The sequence below is a fragment of the Chlamydomonas reinhardtii genome, chromosome 9 (genome assembly GCF_000002595.2).
Source record: "Chlamydomonas reinhardtii strain CC-503 cw92 mt+ chromosome 9, whole genome shotgun sequence".
In the NCBI taxonomy this organism is placed as follows: Eukaryota; Viridiplantae; Chlorophyta; class Chlorophyceae; order Chlamydomonadales; family Chlamydomonadaceae; genus Chlamydomonas; species Chlamydomonas reinhardtii.
In genome coordinates this window covers 2,493,788-2,515,639 of record NC_057012.1, presented here as the reverse complement: position 1 = coordinate 2,515,639, position 21,852 = coordinate 2,493,788, and the positions used below count along the sequence as shown (strand labels likewise).

At 65.6% G+C, this 21,852-nt stretch overlaps 1 protein-coding gene across 1 annotated transcript; it reads right to left on the bottom strand.

Annotated features, from left to right (window-relative positions):
* Window positions 1–203: 203 nt before the first annotated feature.
* Window positions 204–18,368, bottom strand: CHLRE_09g391050v5 (uncharacterized protein). The gene is made up of 23 exons (XM_043065577.1): window positions 18,083–18,368; window positions 17,803–17,898; window positions 17,565–17,670; window positions 17,350–17,425; window positions 16,976–17,194; window positions 16,570–16,804; window positions 16,239–16,411; window positions 15,907–16,071; window positions 15,580–15,748; window positions 15,302–15,423; window positions 14,916–15,119; window positions 14,487–14,680; window positions 14,097–14,293; window positions 13,540–13,948; window positions 13,123–13,444; window positions 12,300–12,577; window positions 11,923–12,156; window positions 11,411–11,804; window positions 8,452–11,305; window positions 5,273–8,331; window positions 5,071–5,139; window positions 4,773–4,942; window positions 204–4,613 (listed from the first exon to the last, which is right to left on the bottom strand). The coding sequence occupies exons 1-23, from the start codon at window positions 18,231–18,233 to the stop codon at window positions 1,091–1,093; spliced, it is 13,419 nt and encodes a 4,472-aa protein (XP_042920991.1). The 5' UTR covers window positions 18,234–18,368; the 3' UTR covers window positions 204–1,090.
* Window positions 18,369–21,852: the final 3,484 nt, after the last annotated feature.

Here is a 21,852-nt window from a genome sequence, read left to right as displayed (position 1 = left end):
CCTAGTTTAGCCAACCCCCGGGAAGGGCTAGTTGGCGAGATTCGGGGACGGTATGCAGCCGCACGCGTCAAGAATGCACCCCCGGAAATGCCCAACCTTTCTCGCCTGAGGGCTTGAATTTGGGCCCGTTTCTAGCCGCTCCCTGAAGATGCAAGCCCAGAGAGCTGCCTTTGGCTGAAGGTGGCAAGCGGACTACCGTATTATCGCAACTGCCATTACAGTCTCTCCCATGGAGAGCTCCAGAAGTCTTGCAGCCCCCCAAGGGGTGTGGGAGGCGTTCCTCGATGGTCAGTGCTATACGGTACTTGGCGGACGCCAGGCCTAACCAACAAGGCATCAAAAAATGTGTCAACTACGTCAACCGTACGCCAGAGGCGCGGGCAGGTACCCAACTGCATATCGCCCAGCGTTAACGGCAATGGCCAACACCCACTATCGCACTGTCTGCGCCCAAGCAGTCCTTTTTATGCCCACGCATGCCGCATATAGTTATGCCGTAATGTGTCAATAACCCCGCTGGGGCTGGCTGCACTCGGCCGCCCTTCGCAAAGATGCTTTGGGCTGTTTGATGCCGGAAACATTTCATCGGCCGCCCCGTACATGCCTAAGTCATAAAGCATAATCATAGGTGATGGATAACACCGTGGGATAACACCCTGGAAAGTTATAACACGAGCAACTACCAACGGTCAACCTGATCATCCAGTAATCGAGTGCTACCGAATTCCTTCACGTGCAGATGTACTGAGCGCGCTCCTTGTGGGGACCCAGCTTCCCTCGATGCCTGAACTGCTGTGGCCCATGTAATTTCAAGTATGTATGTGCGTCCCTTCCCGGTATGACTTCAAGGCTAGGGACCAATATCGAACCCCTGCGGCCCTTAGCAGCCATTCGAGCGTGTGCGTCCAACGAGCCAACGGCATGCGTTAATCTTCTCACCACACCCACCGTCATCAGTAATCTCATTGCCAAATCACTGCCTTTCTAGCTCAACTAGTGCTCGCTTGTGAACCCTTTACGGTAAAGTTGGGCGTCAGCAGCAAGCGCAACGTCGCCGTCAAGCCTGCGCCCGCACATCGCTATGGTGCAACTATTGCTGCTCGCCGGCCATCTGCCGTAACGGCGCTCCTGCGCCAATCCCCGCCTCAACAGCATGCCCCACCGCCTCGGGCCCCAGACCAACATCAGCATCAGCGCGCGGCGCCTGCATGCCCAAGCGGATCGGGCCGGCCACCGCCCGCCCCCACTCCAGCTCCACTGCCTCCCCCTGTGCCTCTCCCGCCGGCGCCGCTGCAGCCAGGCCGGCGCCGCTGACCGCCTCAGAGCTGTGGTGGCCAACCAGGCCGCCGCTGTGCTCCTCGCCCTCCATCTCCGGCACCACGCTCATGGCGCCAAAGTTCATGGCCGAGCTGCCGCCGCGGCGCGCCGAGCGGGCGTGGCCGTGCGGGAACGGCGGCTCCTGCCACAGCCGCGCCTCCTCCAGCAGCACCGCGCCCGTCTCCGTGCCCTGGCCCGAGGAGCTGGGCTCGCTGGCGTCGTCTGCGGCGGCGGCAGCGGCCCTGGCGCCGGCCCTGACCGTGAGGCTGCGGCTGCGCCGCTGGTCCAGCACCCGCGCCCCGGCCGCCGCGGGCTCCTGCGCGGATCCCCCGCTGAACATGGCTGCCAGCGCGGGCGGCGAGAGCGCCGCGCCTGGGCGCGTGTTGGCAGTGAAGCTGCGCTGACCGGCGGCATTGCGGGTGAAGGCCCGATTGGCGGCCGCCGCCGCCGCCGCTGCGCCGCCGCCGCCTTGGAAGCCGCCCGGCGGCCGGCGCCACAGCAACAGCTGCTCCTCCGTGCTGAGCTCCGAGTCGCCATCGCCTTCTCCTGCGCTGGTGCGGCTGGCGCCGGCGTGCGGGCTGCCGGCGGCGGCGTCGCGTGACGCGCGCGCCGAGGCGGACAGGTGGCTGCGAATGGAGCGGTCGCTGGGGCGCCCGCTGGCCCAACCGGAGGCGGTGTTGAAGGCGGATGGCCCAAAGTAGGAGAACGCCGAGGTGCGGTCCGTCCCGGACTGAAGCGACCTCAGCGAAAAGGCCGAGGTGCGGTCACTGAAGTTGACGGTGGCGACGGAGGGCCGGTCACCATCGTAGTACAGGCTTGCATCCTCACCGTCGTCATCCTCGCCGTAGCTGAAGCCGCCGCCGAAGCTGCTGCCGTGCACCGCGGTGCGCGTGCCGCCCGAGAGAGATCGCGCGCTGGCGGCGGCATTGGCAGTAGCGGCGCTGACCTGCGCCGCCGCGATCGCCTGCTGCTGCGCAGCGCGCCACGCGGCGGCGTGCGACTGCGCTGCGCCCGCGGCATCCACGCGCGCGGGTTGCAGCTCGTCGCCCGTCTCCTCGCTAGCGAGGGCGGCGGCGGCAGCCGCGGCTTGGCTACGTGCAGCTACCACCGCCTCAGCCGCTGCTGCTGGTGCGGCGGCCTGGACCACACCTGCAACTGCCCCGGGGCCCGTATCCACCTCCACCACAGACTCGCGCTCAGCCTCCCCATCTTCCATGTCCTGCGTCGTGCTGCTGCTGCTGCCGCGGCCCTGGCTCTGGCGCATATCAACGACGCCCAGCACCAGCGGTGTCGCCATTGTGAGGGAACCGCCGCCGCCGCCGTCTAGCTGGCCCGTGCTGTGGCTGTGTCGCCGGCCCAGCAGCGACGAGCTGAAGGGGCCCGTGGCATTGGACGCCCGCCCGGAGCCGCCGCGCAGCAGCAGCCCGACGCTGGGCGGTGCGTGCGAGCTGGCGGACCCGTCGCCGGCACCGCCCATGCTGGCGCTGCCCGTGGTGGCGCCGATATCCCCGGCTTCCAGGCCCAGGGCGCCGCCGGCGCCGGTGGGCGAGCCCACCATGGAGCCCACCATTCCATCCGCAAGGGACGCCGCTGTGATGGAGGCGCTGCCATGCAGGCTGCCGCCAGACATTTCGCGCGCTATCAGCGCCTGCACCGCCGCCGGCCGCAGGTGCGAGGCGCGCCGGCTGCTGCCCGGTGGTGAGGGCGGCAGCAGCGCCGCCGGCATGGTCAGGCCCGTGAGCGATGCCGAGACCACGCCGCCGCTGTGCATGTTTAATTGCAGGGGCGGACGCTCGGGCGCCAGCAGCGACGCGGTGGACACGCCACCCACCGACTGGGAGTGCAGCAGCACCGACCCGGCCAGCAGCTGGATGGACCCGCCGTGCTGCGAGCTGCCGTGGCCGGCGGTGCTGCCGCCGGCGCTTCCCATCGAGTTGAGGGGCCGCATCATGGCGCCGGTGACGACGTCGAACGAGGGCAGCGGCGAGCCGAAGCCACTCTCCAGGTCTAGCATCAACCCAAGGCCGCTGATGGCACCGCTGTACGTGCTGCTCGGTGCGCCGCCATGCATTCGCAACGCCTCGGACGGGGCATCGGCGCCGCCGCCGCTGGCCTGGGACGGCTGCATAGCCAGGTTCAGCTCACGCGGCGGCCGGTTGCCGCCGCCGCCGCCGCCTAGCTCTGACGCCGTGGAGGCGGCGGCCGCGGCACTGCTCGCCGGGACGCGCAGCGGGCGCAGCCCCGCAGGCGGGGATGAGGCTGCCGCCAGTGCGGCGGCAGCGGGTGAGTTGAGGCCGGATGCAGGTGGCACGGCGGGCCGTGCCGAGGGGCGCTGCGCGTCGGCGCTGCTGCTGTCGAGCTTCTGGACGCTGTAGGAGGCATTCTGGCTCATCCGTACCGATTGCAGCATAGTACTGGTGGACACGGTATGCGCGTCGCTGCTCGCTAGGCTGCTGTGCGGCTTGCCTTGAGAGGAGCCCATGCTCTGCGCCGCGGTGCAATGACTGTCACCGCTCTGCACGGCCGTGCCTCCCGACATGACCGCTTCCCCACCTAGGCTGGCACCGCCCGTGGCCACGGTGCCGGGCTTCAGGTCCTTCACGCCTGCCCCAAGCGCCTGCGCAGCGTCGCGCGGCGCTGCTCCCGCGCCCACGCCAGCCGGCCCCCCAGCGCCAGCCCCGGCAGCGACCGCCAGCCCGCTACCCGTACTGGTGCGCGTGATGCGCCGGGCTGAGGCCTGACTAACCTCACGCAGCAGGTCCTCCGACAGCGCCTGTATGCTTGCAAACGGCGAATACAGCTCCGCCCCCTCCGCGATGTCCACCGCCACCGCGCCGCCGGCGCTGTCCGTGCTGCCGTCGTGCAGCTGGGCCGCAAGCAGTTCCAGCGAATCGACCTCGTTCAGCTCCGCCCCTCGTTTGGGCGGGCGTGACTGCGGCGCCACCGGGACCGCAGCCACCGTAGCCGCCGCCTGCAGCTGCGGCGGCTGCCGCGGCGCTGCCCTGCCTGGGCTGGCCTGCAGCACCGGGGCTTCTGCGTCCTCGCCGCCGCGCCGCGCCGCCGGCGGCGGCGTGTGGGACATCGGCGACAGCTCAACCGTGGTGGAGCCTGGCGAAACCCCAGCGACGCTGCTGCCGGGCATGACGGCGAGGCCACCGGCCGAGCTGGGAGAACTGAGGACAGAGCCAATGTCCAAGGCCGGAGGCCGGCTGGTCCGCATGGCGTGCCCCGGCTGCTCGGACTCCTCTTCAGGGATGGAGCCCTGCCTGCTCACCACCGAGGCTCCGTGCAAGTTCCTGAAGGCAAAGCACAGAGAAGGAGAAGTCAGCCTGGCGCCGCATGTGCCAATAGCCCATGAACAAACCAGCAAAAAAATCCAAGAGCGCATGTGCAACAGTCATGTTGGCTGTGCAGCCACCGTCCTTCGCCAGCAGGGGGTGCAGTGGTGCGCTCACCCAAGCGGCGCCGCGGACTGGATCTCGGAGCGCGTGGAGTTTGAACGCATCATGGCCAGCAGGACCTGGTGTGACGGCTCGCCCACTGCCAATGCGCCGCTGGTGCTGGAGGCGTTGCGCGACTGAGAGCGCCGGATCTCGTGCAGGATGCGGCTGATGTTGTGCGCCTCCTGCGGAGCACACACGGGCAAGACACCAAGATGTTGGAGGCGAGGGCGATGCAACGCGGATTAGATCAGGTCTGCAGGCTGGCGTGAGTGCGGGTGGTGTTGTGCGCAGCAGCACCGGGGGCACATACCCTGGAGCTAGCGTGGTCCAGCTGCGCCACCAGCTCCCGCTCCGCACGACGAAGCACGGCCTCCAGGTCCTGCGCAAGGGAACACAGGCAAACATCAGGGGCCGAAGGCGCATCCCAGGCATTCGCCAGAACCCCTACAGCCGCCCCGCCGTAGTTAGCCGCGGCCTGCCCTTCGCAGCCACGATGCAGGTACAGTGCTTGCCTGCAGCGATTCCATGACCTCCTGCGGCTCCTGTTTGTCCCGGTTGGACGACGTCCTGAGCACCGGCGGCGTGGTCACCACGCTGGGCTGCTGACGCAGGCTCTGCGAAGCTGGCCGCGACATGAACTGGAGCGAGGAAGCGCTGCGGTCCGACATGCGCGGGTCGGCTGCCTGCACCTGGTCTCGGTCAGCTCGGTGCACCTCGCTCACCAGGGCGAAGTGCGGCTGCTGTGCGGAGCGGCGCGGCTCCCGGTCGGAGTCGCCTGAGAGGAAGCCGGGAGCATCGGCGGCGCGGACGCTGTGGCTGTGCACGCGGCCCTCGGAGAAGGGCCCGTGAAAGCCCGGCGGCTCCGGCCCGCCGTTGTTGGAGGTGCGGAAGGTGGCGAGTTGCTGCAGACGCGCCACTCCGCTGGGTGCGCCAGGCGCCAGTGCAATGTGGTGACCGGCATATGCCGAGTACGGCCCGTCTTGGCCATCGTTGGAGTCTGCAGCCGCTTCGCTGCCACCGTGCAGGTTGGCCAAGGATGGCGAGGTGCGGGACTTGTGCGGCGGCTGGTGTGAGCGCCAGTTCGGCAGCTGCTGCGAGGACTGCATCTGCAGCGAAGCCGACGCCCGGTCCAGGGACTCTGCCGGCTCCGCCATTGCGGGTGCTGATAGTGCGCTGGTCTGGCCAGGCTGCGCAGCGCGCTGCTGCAAGCCGTAAGGCACCGCCTGTAGTTGAGACGCCAGGAGCTGGTGCTGCTGCTGTTGCAGATCAGGCATGGCGCGCGACGCCCTGTTGCGCAACTGCGCCAGCCGCTCACGGATGTAGGTGTCATGCGATGCCAGCTGCGACTGGGGCATCGCGGCCTGCTTCTGCTGTTGGAGATGCTGCTGCTGCTGCTGGATCTGCTGCTGCACTTGTTGTTGCTGGACAGCCCACACGAGCGCGTTCTGGCCGGGCGCAGGCGCCGAGAGGCGGTCGCGCTGCGCGGGAATGCTGGGCCCAGAGCCTGGGGACACGGGTGAGGTTAGCGCCGACGGCTGGCCCTGCGTGACACTGAGGCCCCGGTTGCTCTTGCGGCCGAAGCCACCCACACGGCGCGGCGGCGCTGCAGCAGAGGCAGTCGAGGCCTCGGCCGCTGCAGTCATCGCAGCCAGCGCCTCTGGCTCCGCCCACTCACTCATCGGCGTGTTGTAGTAGAGCGGATGGCTGGGGCCGGGAAGTGATGCTGTGATGACGCGTGGGCCACGTGTGTGGCCGGGGGCAGGGGTGGTAGCAGGGCCCTTGTGGCCAGCGCCTGGGCTGATGGGCGGGGCATGCTGCAGGCTAGGTGCCACGCCACTGCGGCTGGTGCCGTCATGGTGTAGCGCGTTGCGAATGGAAGCTGTTGCCGCATCGGGCATTTCAGAGCGAGACGAGCGCGTGACTCCATGATCAGTCAGGCTGTGGCCGGTGCGCGGCATGGAGGAGCCGCCTGCAAAGTCGCTGCCGCCGCTCGTGCGCGCAGGGGAGCCATAGTTAACTAGCTTCGCATAGCCTGCGCTGCTGGGGTGCGGCGAGAACTGCGCTGCGTATGTGCCACTCGGCAGCCCGCCCTTGGGGACAGGCAGCATCTCATGTGGGTAGGCGGCGTTTGCGACATCCCCAAGCGTGAAGGACGGCGTTGTCGCGAACTCATGTGCCCCCAACCGGCCGCCTTGTGGCATGTAGGCGCTCCGGCGAGGGCCCAGCAGGTCTGGGACGCTGGATAGGTTGTCAGACACCGAAACGGCTGCTGCTGTCTCGGCGCCCGGTGAACCGATGCTCATCGCCTGGATTGGGTTAGATCCCTTCGGGCTGGGGTGTGCTGCGGACTGGGGGGCGTTTGAGGGCGAGTGCAGCACTGGCAGTGGTGGCAGCGGCAGCAAGCGCTCATCCCGGCCCTGGCCCTGCGCCCGCTGCTGTCTGCTGTAAACCTGAGCCAGCTGCTGCGGGGAGCGAGCCAAAGCACCCGCGGCTGCCACGCGGCCCGGTGAGCCAACCGGGCCGCTGCCAAATGAGGACAGCCCAGCTGCGCCGCCGCCGCCGGTGCCTGCTCCCAGGGTGGAAGCTGTTGGGCTGGCGTGGAAACTTAGCGCGCTCCGCCCGGGTGGCCGGCTTGGGCTGAGCACGGTGACCTGGTCCTGCGGCTGGGGTGCGCCTCCAAGCTGCACGTGCGACAGCGATGCCGTGCGCGTCGACTGCTGCAGGTGATGCTGCGATGACCGAGACGACCGCAGCAGCTCTGCTGCCGGTTGCTGAGGCGCGCCACGCGCCTCGTAGGCATTCCCCCAAGACGTGTCGCGCAAGTTGATGCTCTGCGACAGTGAAGCCGGCACAAGTGCGGCGCTGTGCCCAGCGAAGGTGGCGAGGGTGTCGATGCCAGACGCCGGGGTGCCACCGCCGTCCCTGGGGAATGTGACGCTGAAAGCTGAAGACAGGCCAGCATCCTCTGCGCTGAACAGCACATCACCGCCCATAGCCTCCGAGCCCAGGCCGCCGCCGGCGCTCGCGCCCGCGACCACAACGCCACTGACGCTGCCAATGCCAGCGCGATGACTACTGGCGTTCTGCAGCGCACGGTGGTAGGCCGGGTCGTGCAGCGACAACCCTGAGGAGCCCAGCTGCAAATTGCCCACGGGAGGTAGGGCGCTGCTTTGGACTAGCAGGCCACTGCTCAGGCGCCCGGACGTGCCCGCACTGCCGCGCAAGAAGTGGCTGCTTTCGCCGCCAATCATGCCAGCTGCGGCCGCGGCCGCCGCCGCCGCCGGCCCGTTCAAGGAGCCGCCAGGCGAGGGCTGCATCGAGGCAGCGTTCAGGTTGGCAATGCCTACGCCCGTGCCAGTGCCGGAAGAGACGGCCGGGGCCGAGGCGGCATCCTGCAGGGCTGATAGCATGGCGCCGTTAAAGGAGTCGTCGGCAGTGGCGCCGATGCCGGCTGCCACGGCGGCAGCGGCCGTCCAGCCGCCGCTGTACATCGAGGACGCCAGCCGTAACTGGGAAGCCGCTGTCATTGGCAGGTTGCTGAAGGAGTCGCCGTGGCCAGGATCGTATGAGCCTACATGGAGCAAGGCTAAAAGCGGTAAGCGAGATGAGATTGCAAGACAGCATACGGTAGGCAGGTGCCTCAAGGCCAGTTCAGGGCCGCGCCGCTACGGGCATAAACGCCAGCGCCTACCTGCGCCATCGTTGTTGGATGACACGCGGTCCATGACAGGAGCGGCCTCCGGGAGGCCGCCCGACGGCACGAAGCCGGCGCCGGAGGCCGAAGCGATGCCGCCTGACTGCAGCAGCTGCTGCTGTTGCTGCTGGCGGCGGTGCTGCACGTAGGTACGGGCCACGGCTGCGGCAAACGTCTGATGGCCGCCCTCCTCCACTCCGGGGCTGCAGTCGTCCATCGCACCCGTCGCAGCAGCGGAGCGCTGCATCAGCTCCATGCGCGCCGCCTCGTTGAGCACGATGTGGGCGCTGCGCCTCCGGTATCGCGTGCTGAGCATCTGCGGCGCGTGCTGTGTCCTACGCTGCGCCGGGCCGCGCCCGAAAACGTTGGCCAGCATGGTGGCCACGCCGCTGCTGGTTCCGCCGTGGTGGTGCTGCTCGTTGCCGGTCATGGTCATGCGCGGACTGGCGGTACCGCTATACATGCTGGACGCGCTGCTGCTGTGGCTGTGGTGCTGCGAGCCGCTGCGCACCTGGTTGCTGCGGCCGCTGCCAGGTGGGCTGTACACCGAGCCCCCGGCCGCGGCTGCCACGGCGATTGCGTGCGCCAGACTCGGGTTGGCGGATGCGGATGCACCGCCGCCGGTGCCCATCGCCCGTGCGCCCCGAACGCCGCGCATGACACTCGCCATGGCTCGCTCAGCCTTGGAGCGTGCGCCGCCGCCAGTGGCGCGCGTCAACGAAGCTCCCGCGCCGCCAGACCGGCGACCAAGCGGACTGCCGGGAGGGTTGCCCGAGCCACTGGCCGAGGCGGCGGCCAGGGCCACGTGCATGATGCGGTCGCCGTAGCCAGCACGAGCCGCAGCAGCCATCGCGCCTGTTGCGGGGTAGGTGACTGAGGCGGTGGCGCGCATAGCGCCAGGGCCCCGCATGCGCACACGGGAAGGGAGGGGCTCTTCCCGAGCGCTGGCGGGCGAGGAGTCGGCCTGCGCCTCCATGTCGCACGCGGTGTCGCTGATGCGGCGGGACTTGCGCCGGTTGGGACCGCGGCGGATGCGCTGCCAGAGGCTGAGCGGCTGCTTGGGCGTGCCGCTGAGCTGGCCCACTGAATGCGACATCGCAGCGGGCGGCTGCGAGTGCGGCGGCGAGGAAGCAGTGCTGCCATCGCCAAAGATGCCGCCGCTAGCATGCGGCATGCCGGTCGAGCCCGCCCCGCCGAAGGAGTCACCCTGCTGCGCGCTGCCGCTCTGGCTCTGTTCACGGCTGCCGCCTTCTGACGTGGCCGCCTGTGCGTTGGCGGCGCGCAGCACCGCACGCACGCGCAGGTCCAGAGTGCCGGAGGTGTGGGCAGGGTTGAGGCCGCCCGAGGACGACATCATCGGCAGAGATGGGTACCCTCCACCGGTGCCAGAGCTGCCCGCCGCAGCCCCGACACCCTCCGCTTGCGCTCCACCGCGCGGCGAGGATGACGGCTTCTCCCCAAAGATGGACTTGCGCGTCCAGTTGGCGAGCGTGCCCAGAAACATCTTCCGCAGCGAGCTGGAGGCCCGGGCGCTGCCCGGACTGTGCGCCTCTGCCCGTGGCTCCAGCGGCACGCCAGCATTGGTGGCGAAGGGTGAGTGCATGGCGCCTGGCGAGTCCACTGGCGTGCCCAGGTCGGTGGCTTCGCTGCCGCCCCGGCTGGCGCCATGCAGCCTCAAGGTGACACTGGGCGGGCCCGCATCCACGCCTGCACCGGCGGCGGCGCCAGCCGCTCCGCCCACGCCGCCGGGCTGCAGCACTTTTGGCGGCGGCGCCAGGCGGGACATGTCGCTGACGCTGCCCACGCGGCCACTAGCGCTCGCGGACAGCAGCGGCGCGAGGTAGTGCGGCCCCAGCATGCTGCGGCCCGGCCGCCTGCCACCGCCAGTGAAGCTGTCAGCCGAGCCCACGGTGGCCCCGCCCAGCGGCGACGGACGCATCCCGGCGCGGTCCCGGTAGGGGCTGCCGGGCCGCCCCATGCCAAGCGACATGCCGCCGGGCACAGGCGAGGACACGCCCGGGTTTGACTGCGTGGGGCTGGAGGCCTGCGATGCCGTGGAGGGCGCATGCGCGAGCGCGCCCCACGGCGCGGACCGCAGCGCATTTGGCCCCGGCAAGGCGGCAGCCGAGGCTGAGGTGTGCATGGCACGAGGCCCCACCACAGTCTGCGGCCCGGTGCTCGGGTCGCTGGTCTGGATCTGGCTGCCAAGGCCCTCGGGCGTGGCGCGAAAGCCGTACCCAGAGGCGTTCGGCGAAGCTTGGGGCTGCGGGCTGGGCAGTGCGCGTGCCTCGTCATTCGCAGCATCCGAAACGCGGCTGGGCGGCACCAGGCCGCCGACCGTCGACCCAGTTCCTGAGAAGCCGGATGGAGTGAGCGGGTCACTCTGTTCTCGCGTGGCTGGCTCGTGTGCTCGCGTGTGCACCGGAAGTCCCGCTTGAGAGCGCACGCCGTGCGGGCCCAGCAGCTGCGAGCCACCGAGACCCGTACCACCGCTGCGCGACGCCAGCAGCTGCGGCGCAATGACGGCCACCGCTGTTACAGCGCTTGCGCCAGTGGCGCCGCCACCACCGACGCTGCCAGCTGCTTCAGCAAACGACGCGTTAAGCGGGGACTGGCCTGCGCGGCCAGGCCCGGGCAGGTAGCTGCCGGCGTCAGCTGCCGTGCGCGTTGTGAGGTGCAGCTCTCGGCTGTGTGCGTGCAGCGAGTCGGCCGAGTTAGAGGTGGCTGTGGTGGTGGCGGTGAGCCGCATGGCAGCGAGGTGTTGCCGCCGTGCCGACATGGAGTCGGGGCCGGCGCCGTATGGCCGCGAACCGCCCGTCGACTGCGCCAGCACATCTTCGCCGGGTGTGCTCTGTATGGCAGGAAGGGAGTGCTTAGTTGCTCACATGCGCGCAGAGCTCAATTGCACTATGGTATGCAGGGGCGCATTCCCGGGCCTGCCTGCTCGCCAACGCACCTGTTCCGTGAAGGCCCGCTGCACAGGCGAAGCCACGCGGTGGTCGCCGCCAGAGCCGAGGCCACCCATGCCCTGCCCCTCATCCTCGCTGGCGCCAGGCTCCGGGCAGCGCTGCCCGGAGGGCTGCCGGTAGCTGCTGGTGCCGGGCTGTGTGCGGCGCTGCTGCGAGCCAAAGGATGAGCCGCTACACCGACTGGCGGGCAGCGACAGGGGCATGGCACTATGCCCGTCATGGAAGGCCTGCGCTGCTGCTCGTCGGTGGGACTGCAGGTTGGCATCCTGTGCAAACAGCAGTGCGACCTCCGCTGCCGCGGCTGCGGCACGGGGCGAAGTGACGCTCCGCCGCATGATGCTGGGGGCGCCCGTGTCGGTAGGCCCCCCAACGCCGCCTCCCCTGTTTCAGCATTACGCGCACGTTAAGAAAGCGGCAGCCTGTACAGTGGTGAGCCACCGTGCTGTTCGGGCAGCAACGACGTCAGTCAAAGCATGCTGGTGCTGCGTCAAGTGCTCACCGCCCGGACCCAATGCTGTTGAAGGTCTTCAGGTTGCGCGTCATGGCCAACTCGCCGCCCGCAGCCGCCAGCGACGCGGCCGCCACCGCCGCATCCATCGTCCGCGCCACCCCCAGACCGCGGCCGTGCAGCGGCATGTTGATGGTGCTATGATGCCGCGCCGCGCGTACCAGCGTCGAGGGCGCACGGTATGCCTGCTGGTTCGCCAGGTCCGAGGCGTGCCGCAGACCCGGCCTGCACACCGCCAAGCAAAAGCACCACCATCCGGTCAAGCACCCCCACCCTGACTAGTAACCACTGAAAAGCGCATCCAAGCAATGCAGCACGCGCATGGGCATGGGCTAATGCCCTAGAGGCTATAGAGGTAAGCGGCGTACTTCAAAATCAGGCCGTCGTCGGTAGCGGCGTTGCCGGTGTCGTCTGCATGGAGCTTGGCAGCGTCGCCGGCCGCGCCGCGCCGGCGGCGGCTGCCGGCTCCGTCGTCCGCCAGCAGCGCAGCGCGCGCGCCGCCGCCCATCACCTTGCGCCGCAGCAGTGCCAGCAGGCCGCCGCGGCGTTGCGTGGCGGCGCGCATCGTGATTGAGGTCTCGGGCATGCTCACCAGCGCGTCGGTGGCGATGGTGTACGTGCGCTCCAGCAGCGTGTCGGGAAGCGCCTGCGGCAGACCGGAGCGTGACTCTGGACTCAGGAGTGATGCTCCACCGTTCTGTGTGTGCATGTGCATGAAAGGAAAGCACACGGGGCACCGATTCCCGCCGATTCCCGCCGCATGGCCGCATGGCCGCGTCGATTGTGGCGGGCATTTGCTGCTGCGTCCTCAAAAAGCTCAAACCACACCTCAAAAGACACCAATACACCAATACACCATGACGCTGATCGCATTTGCCCAGCAGCTGGTGGCCCTGTACATCGAGGGTGTAAAGGCGTTCCTTCCCACGCTCGCCTGTTTATCAACACCACCCATGCATCGGCTGGCCGATGGCAGCGATCCCCATGCTCCAGCAGCCCTACCACACCAGCAGCCCTACCACACCAGCAGCCTACCCAACCAGGCTGGCCAATACCGTAGCAGCGTTCCCCGTGCTCCACCAGCCCTATCACTCCAGCTTGCATGACACATGCTGGTCCTGCATCTGCACAGCGCCCCCGCAGCCCCCGCCAACAGCCGGCCAGGTGCCTCCACCTCCTGTGTGCACCTACCTGGTACAGGACCTTCGGGTTGTCCAGCCCGCGCAGCAGGAAGCGCCCCAGCGCCCGCAGCTCGATGTGCTCCACCGGCGCCAGCGAACTGGAGCCTGCGCGCCCGAGCTGCAGCCCCTCCGCGGCCCCGCTGACGGAGCCGTTGCGCGAGCGGCGGCGCATCGCCAGCAGCTGCTGCGCGCCCAGGCTGAGCGAGCGCGTGGTCACCTCTAGCAGCGAAATGCGCTTCTTGCTGAGCGACGGCATCAGCATCTGCTGCAGTGGGCTCAGCATGTTGGCGCCGCCGCCGGCAAAGTCGGGGCCGCCAAGGCCTGCCGATAGCCTGCAAAGCACAAACAGCGGTCGCTCGATCGCTTACAGCTCGTTGTAGAGGCATCAGGCGTGTGTGGCATCATGCAGGTACATTCCGTCACGTGCCTGGTATTGCGCTGGAATGGCAGCGCCAGCGGCGTATCCTTCATCCCGGCCACCATGTTGCTCGGCCCCGCGCTGTAGCTGGCCCGCCGTTGCCGCCCGGCCGCCGCGGGGCCTGCACCGCCGCCGGAGGGGCCACGCCGCGGACTGGCCGGGTACGGGCTGCCCGCGGCTTGAAAGCCCAGGGCGCCGCCGTCCGAGGCGTTGCGCCTGGCCGGGGCCGAAAGGCGGGGCTGGCCGCTGGCGGCCCACTTGACGGGCAGATAGGTGGGGAACTCCTCCATCAGCAGGGTGGTGCCGTCGGGCATGGTGACGTCCACCTGGCTGGACTCGATCAGGATCTGGCCCGGCGCCGCCAGAGCCGCCACGCGCGCCGCGGTGTTGGCCAGCTCGCCAAAGTAGTCGGCGCGGCCTGCAGGAGTTTGCAGGGTGGTGGATTGCGACAAAGCAGCTTGCTGCAGCTCGAACAGACAGGTCGGTTCTGATTTATAGGGATCCATGTCCTGTTCGAGTGCCTGGCGGCGGCAAGCCAAGATGGAGACGTGAAGCGGCACACGCACCTGTGTTCATTGGCTTCTTGACGTTGATGTACCCGAACGCCATTCCCACGCGCACCCGCAGCCCCCGCCAAACCCGTTGGCCATGGTCCCCCCGGACCTCCTCGCAGCCCTGCATGCGCAGCAGGGCCGGCGGCCAGTCCAGCTGCAGCAGGTCCTTTTGGACGTGGCACGCCCACGCGATGGCGTCCGTCAGGCACCTGCCATGAAGACAGCGTACGCCCGTGATTAGCAATCATACATTTGGCAGGCACACCCAGCGGACTTGCTCATATCCGCAGCTCTCGCTGCTTTGCCCAGCGTGCCTGCCCCGCACGCAGCCTGCGGCCTGACCAGCACACCTTCATGCCGGCGATCAGCAACGTTCACACGCCACGCTAGCCCCACTCTTACCCGAACGCCATGGTGAACTTCCCCGGCTCCGGCTCCTTGCATTCGTAGCCGCCGTAGGAGGGCAGCAGGCTGCGCGCCAGCGCGCCGTACTGCCCCACCGCCAGCTGGTAGGCGGTGATGGCCTCCAGCACCTGCTCCTCGCCCAGGTCGCCCGCGGTCGCCTCCGCGCGCGACACCGCCGTGGGCTTGGCCACCTGCAGGACGCAGCAGGCGAGCCGCCAGGTCCCGGTGGGTGGGGTTTGAAGTGGGCAGGCGCGGCGCGGCTTGCACGCACAGGGGCCAGGCAAAGACGGATGCATGAAAGACCGCCACAAACTTGTGCGAGGGAGGCAAGACTGACGACGCGGCCCCAGCTATGCCTTCATATCAGCGCACCAACACAACTACACAGATGCCGGGGCCTGCGCGTGTGCTTGCCGAGCCCCGCACCTTGGCGAACACCATGGTCATGGGCTCGTGCGCCGACGGCGCCTCCCGGTAGCCCAGCTCCAGCTGTTGCAGCGTGCTGGGCGGCTTGAAGGAGCGGCCCGACAGCAGCGTGGGCAGCACCTCCAGCAGGTAGCGCGGCTTACGGAACTCGGGCGCCACGGTGTGCAGGCCCAGGTTGATCGTGTACAGCGCGCTGGGGAACGCCTGCGTCGGTACGGGACGAGAGGGGTAAGGGGCCGGGCGGCGTGAAGCCATGAGCCTCAAGGCTGCTCCGGGGAAGCGCGCACACCCGAAAACATGCAGTGCGCCATGTTGGCAGCTGTAGCAGGCTGTGTGGAAATACAGATCACACTAGCACGGCCAAGGTGTCGGTGGGGCGCACACACCTGCAGCAGCTCCTGCACGCCGTGCCACGCCTCCTCGGTCATGAGCACCTGGCCACCATGCGCCGCGTCCGCCAGCGCGCGCGCCAGCTCCACGTCCGGACCGCAGTAGTCCGCGCCGGGCGCTGCGGGTGCGCACAGCAGGGTGCGTGAGGACGGCGGTTAGTAAGGTACGCAGGTGGCAGCATTCGTTTGCGCCGGATCCGACAAGACATTGACCACAAGCACAGCGCAGGTGTCAGACTGCTGCGAGGGACTGTGAGCGGCTGCAGGACACGCACCCGCAGTGGGGTGGTAGGAGGCTATGGGCATGATGTCGTAGTCCGGGCCGCGGTGGATGGCGGCGGCCACGCGGGGCCCCTTGAACACGAGGCGCCCGTCAATACCCATCACAGTCTGGCCAAAGTACTCGGTCGCGGCGTCCAGCCAGCGGGTATACATCAGCCCCACCTGCGGCAGCGAAACCGGCAGCAGCTTGGTGGCTACCGGTACACAGGAGCTGCTAACTTTGCGCGCGTGCGCGCGCGCGTATGTTTGTGTGTCTCGATGGAGTGGCAAAGGAAGGGTAGGGCCAACGGTCAGGACGCAGGGCCCGGGGCATGTCGCACCTGGACGGTGTGGCAGAAGCGGAGCGCGTTGCTGGGACACCCAAACCCGAAGCTGAAGTACCCGCGCCGGTCCGTGAGCGCGTCCGAGCCGAACATGTAGCCGCCAAACTGCTGAGCGTGCTTGACGAAGAGCTGCTGCATTGCCAGCAGGACGCTGCTTGGCACCTGCGGAAGAGGGGCAGGGCAGGGCATGCGAGCAGGCATGCTTAAGCGCGGACTTGGGTCGAAAGACATCGCCATCTCCTACTCCGGGCGCAGTGCGCTGAAGCCGCTGCCCCAGACTAGGTCAAAGATATCACAAGTATCCGTATGCGCAGCGTGCCACGCCGTACCTGGTGGTGCGACGTCCGATTCACGTTTGCGTGCGATGAGTAACGGCGCCGGCGTGTGCGCTTGCCGGACGGCAGGCGCAGGCGGAGTGACACGAACGTCAAGTCGTCGCTGCCCGGCAGCGGCTCTGGCGGGTCCGTCACGTATAAGCCCCAGTCCCCTGCCATGGTGGCGCCTGCAGAAAAAGGAAAACAGGCAGCGCGTGCGGTCAGGAGTGAAGCGGAAGGGCGGGGCAATGCGTATCGTTCGTGCAACAGGAAGGCAGCTGGCGCAGGTGAAACAGGTGCGCAGTAGGATGCAAAGCTAGCCAGCAATGGCCTCAGTCCGCCGCACCTGGAGGTGGCCACAGCTGCACAAGCTTCCGCGGGGGTGGAGTCTGGCGTTTGATGGGCCGCAGCAGGGAGCCCTCCACCGTGTACAGCCAATAGGGCTTCCCATCCTCCGCCTTAACCTCGAACAGGCCCAGCCGCCGCACGATGGGGAACCCAGCACGCGCCATGTGCCCACGCAACTGGTTCCATGCTTCTTGCGATAGCAGGATCTGACCGCCGTGTGCAGCGTCACTGATCTGCATGTGCATTTCACAAGTTCCAGGCAAGCACCTATTGGATGCTTGGTGGCATGGAGCGCACCATCCGCGGCGACGAGAGCGGGCACAACAGACATATAGCCGCCCCGGTCGCCAACTCAAAACAGCCCACAACCCCAGCAACCAGAATTACAATGGCATTGGATTTACCTCCTGGGCTATGGACACGGCAATGCCAACCACCATGGGCGCCTTTGTGAGAGCGTGCGGCCGGCACGCCACCAAGCCCGGCAGCGCCCAGTGCACGCCCATACGCACGCGAGGCCCTTGCAGGACCAGATCGCCCTCTTCGTTCCTTATGGGCTCGCAGCCCGGCAGCCGCAGCACAGCCTTAGGCCACGGAGTATCGAGCAGCTTAAATTGCAGGTCCTGCAGTCGGTTGACAAAGCGGTGGGTTCAGAGAGAGGGTGGTGAGGAGGTGTTGGGGACGTCTGCGTTGACAAATAAGGAAAATGCAAAAGACATACACAGTGGGGGCATGACTCCTCGGTTGGCCGTCGCCACGGTAATATCATTGAGCTTACCTGGCAGAAGGCCACCGCCTCAGCCGCGTGCGGGAAGGCTACCAGGAAGGAATCGCCTTCGGTGACGATTTGTGTCCTGCAGATTGGAGGGGGCGTTGGGTTCCGAACTGATGACTGTGACGGGCTGCAGCAGGCAGCGCATGCGCGCCGCGGCGCGGTGCTCCTTGGCGTGTCCGTCATTCTGGGGCATGTGCTGGGGTGGGTTCTGCGCTTACCCATTAAACTTGGCGATGCCCTCCCGCATCAGCTGGTCGTGGATGGCCAGCAGCTGGTCATACACGGCACGCCCCGCGACCGACAGCTGCGTCGAGCCCTCAATGTCTGCGGCAATGGTTATGGGTCACACGGCAACAGGGATGGAGTTGACAGGGAGCTCAGATGAAGTTGCAGGAGCGAGCCGGTGAACGCATTGCGGCACAGGGTATTTCATGGAAGGGTGGTGTCAAGGCTGACCTGTGACAACGAAGCACATCTCCTTGCTCTCCGCGATGCTCTTTCCCGTCCTGCCATTCTGAGCCGCCGTTTCCGTTATATAAGCGGCTTGGTGAACTGTAGAGGGGAGGGAGGGTCAAGGGACAAGTGGCAGAGTGTTCTTGTTAGGCTCATCCTGTTGCAGTGACAGCAGTCTGCGGGCACGAAAACCAGCGGCGCCGTCATCCCCATCTACCACGGTCCCCCTCGCCACGCGACCCCGACAGCTCCATGCAAGCCCTGTTGAGCCACTAGCACTTACCAAGGTCTTTGAAGTCCTTGCCAGCCTCCTTTTCGCTGCGCTGCTTCAGCGCCTTCGCTCGGCTCTTGGCGAGCCACCATGCCACCACGGCGAGGAGCAGGCACCCCAAGCCGAGCACGGCGATTGGCACGGCCGCGGACACTGGGTCCATGGCGGTGCATTAGTTGCGCTCTAGCGCTGGAGCGCGGTACATTCGCGACGGCGCTGGTCGAGCCAGTCGCCGTTTACTGCCGGAGCCTGCTCATGGGGGGCCAGCAAGCGCTCACGCCCGACTGCCGCCGCCGAGTAGTATGTGCTGATGAAATTCCGCCGCTGGGACGTAGCTTTGCCGGAGCCGGTCTGGAGGCTCTGGTCGCGGTGGTCAACGGAGGCGGGGGACTATAGCCCGTCGACAGCCAGCCCGCAAGTGCTCATAGCGGTACACAGCTGAACCGCGAAGCTTTGAACCACTGGATTACTGTGCTGATAGAAAGCTTGCCGGTTTTTGTCAGAGCATGAGCGACCGTGCTTTCGCTTGCAGCTGAGTTTTATTCAGAGCGTGAGACACAGGACTGTGGCCTCTCATGTGATAGAAATGTGCTCACTTGTCTTCGAGTTCTGAATTAAGAAAGCAACAACGCCCAGAGGCTTCGCAGCCTGAGGAGACAAAGCAGAAGACAGCTACTGAATGAATGAAAGGATAGCCTTATGTAATTAAAAACATAACAGACCCGACTGGGTTCTGCACAAACGCGTGCAGGAAATGCGGTGTCGAGTTTGGGTGGGCTGGTGCGCACATCGCGATGGGGCTAAAGCATACAGACATGATCCATTTAATGCATTGTCATACAGTTTCAGATCTGCGAGTACTTCAGTGGAATGTGCATGGATTCGCTGCGTGGAAGCAGGAGCAGACTAGTGTGATGCGAATGTTGCTGAGCTACGACATTGTTGCGCTAACTGAGACTCACCTGCAAGGCGATGCAATGTTGCGTGCGATCATGCCGCAGGGCTCACAGCTCCACACGTTGGACGGAGCAGGTCGGAAGGGAGGCGTGGCGCTGTGGATAAGCGCAAAGATGGCTGATAAGGTGGAGTTGTTAGGCAAGTCTCAGCTGCCAAGGGGCAGCCAGAGTATCTGGGTGCGGTTTCGTGGGAACGCACTGGCGTTGGGAGGGAAGAGCATAGTGATAGGAGCATGCTACGCGGCCCCCGCTAGCTCTAAGCGGTATGCAAGGGCACGTGTGCAGGCTGGCGTGACACGCACAGCGGGAGATAGGGTTTTCGGCAAGCTAAGAGCACTGATAAATCGTTTTTGCACTGCTAACGACGAGCTGTTGCTTATGGGAGATATGAATGCACGGGTTGCCAATTTGCAAGAAGTCCTAGGCGCGGAGGCGGATGGTGAGATTGCTGCACACACGGGCACGAATGCATCGAGCCTATTGGCGGCCATACCGGAGAGGAAAAGCATGGACCAAAAGCAAGGCCATGCGCACGGCCAGCTACTTGTGAATCTGTGCCGTGAGCTGGGACTATGTATCCTAAACGGGCGGGTTGAGGGTGACGCGGACGGAGAATGCACGTTCACAGGAGGCACGGGGAAGAGCATGATTGATCTCTACGTTACCACACCGGCACTTTACTTCAAGGCACGGCAACTGGAGGTGTGCAACATTCCTGAAGGCGAGGACGAGATCCATCTAGGTGACTTGATGAGCGATCATTGCCCTGTTAAGCTCACGCTTGGGGTTGGCAGATGGGATCAAGCTGCGAAGCAGCACGGCGGCAAGGCTCGCTTTGATATGCGTAGACGGGGCGCGTACTCATCGATTTATCAGGATCCGGAGTGCGCAGAGCTGCGGAGGATAGCCGATGTCATGTGTCGTCTGGGGCGCAGTGCAGAAAATGGCGGTATCACCAGCACGGAGGCGGTGGACCGGCTTGGCAAAGTGCTATACCGTGCGATGGATAAGGCTTTTGGACGAACTGGGACCGACACGCGCAAGGTACGTGGGCAGGATGACGCACCCTGGTGGACGGAGGAGCTAGCGGCTGCGCGACGGGATATGTTAGGACAGAAAGCTCAGATGAGAGCTACTGGCACCTTGCAAGATGAGGCTGCACGGGCCGAATTTTCGAGGCTAAGGACGCGGTACCAGCGCATGCGACGAGAGGCCAAGGAACGATATAAGGTTACGTTTTTCACAGAGTTTTTGGATGAGTGCAAGGCGGACCCACGTGCCCTATGGCAGCGTCTGAACGATGGGGTTGTCCCCTCCTGCCCGCTCACATCGGTCACGGATTGGACGTCCTTCTTTGACACACTCTATAATGGCTCACTGAATGCGTTTGACAATGTGACTGCGGACGAGATTCTTTCCATGATTAATAGAAGGCCCGGCGTAGGTACGCGCAGATGGGCAGTAGAGGATGCACAGACGCAGGAAGATGAGCCTAGCGCACGGCACGCACGAGTTGTGGCAGCTGCGTCCTTGAACATACCTTTCTCGCTGAGCGAGGTTGAAGAGGCGCTACGGTGTCTAAAAAATCACAAGTCTGGCGGGCTAGACCGCGTACCTGCAGAGTGCTACAAGTACGCCACGCGGGAAATTGAAGACGGAAAAGAGTTTAATGTGCTTGCGCCGTTTTTGCTGACACTCTTTGAGCACATACGCATTAGCGGCGACTACCCTAGGCAGTTTTGTGAGACGTCCTTAACGCCCATCCACAAGAAGGGTGACGTTTCGGACATGTCCAATTACCGCGGACTGGCGGTGGGAGGAGCGCTGGCCAAGTGCTACGCCTTCCTGTTGGAGCGGCGTCTCAGTACGTGGGGGGAAACCTGTGATGCGCGTTGTGCTTATCAAGGCGGCTTCCGCAGAAAGAGGGGCACGATTCACAATTTGTTTGTGCTACGACACCTCACGGACAAGTACAAAACGACACAATTGGGCAGGGGGCAAGCATTATTCGTGTGTCAGATCGATTTTGAAAAGGCGTTTGACAGAGTGCCGAGGGATTTGTTGTGGCAAAGACTGGAAGAGAGAGGAGTACACGGCGCCATGCTGGAAGCGTTGAAGAAAGCTTACGAGAAAGTGATGTTACGCGTACGCGTAGATGGACGTACCGGTGACCCTTTTGAGTCAACGGCTGGCGTGAAACAAGGCTGTCCATTGAGCCCCACACTTTTTGGGCTGTTTGTTGAGGCATACGCAGACTATCTGGCAGCCAAAGACGAATTAGATCCTGCCATGATGGCGGCCGGGGATTGCCCAGTAGTTGACGGACATCGTTTGCCCTTGCTCTTTTACGCTGATGATCTAAGCTTGTTTGCGACAACACACCGTCGGATGCTCCAGATGCTGACAACACTACGTGAGTTCTGTGAGGCTTTCGGAATGCGTGTGAATGTTACAAAGTCAGAAGTGCTGGGTGTGCATTCGTCAGCCACCTTTCGGCGTTATTTACGGCAGGAGCCAAGCCCCATGCCGGTGTACATGCGGGAATACCAGCAAGGACTGGAAGCACTTCGCTTCTTTCCCTGGAAGCGTAGAGCGCGGTACCTTGGCCTGTATTACGGCCCCAGTTTTAAGTTTGAATCTTGTTGCAAAGAGTTACGTGCATCGGGTGAGCGAGCTATGCATGCACTACGACGGAAGTTACGCAAGAAGGGGCTTATGGTCCCTGCGGTAGCTATGCGGTGCTTTAACGCTCAGGTGCGTGCGGTATTATCTTACGGTGCACAAGTGTGGGCACCAGACGCGCTTCTCCAAGTGTTCAATGCGTCC

What these genes read in the sequence shown, in the direction of transcription:
- CHLRE_09g391050v5 (XM_043065577.1), bottom strand. Translation starts at nt 18,233, where the DNA reads ATGGACCCAGTGTCCGCGGCCGTGCCAATCGCCGTGCTCGGCTTGGGG. An exon ending in GATGTGCTTCGTTGTCACAG is followed by an intron (nt 17,671 to 17,802) that starts GTCAGCCTTGAC and finishes CCATTGCCGCAG; the next exon opens with ACATTGAGGGCTCGACGCAG. An exon ending in AGGTCATGGAATCGCTGCAG is followed by an intron (nt 5,140 to 5,272) that starts GCAAGCACTGTA and finishes TCCCTTGCGCAG; the next exon opens with GACCTGGAGGCCGTGCTTCG.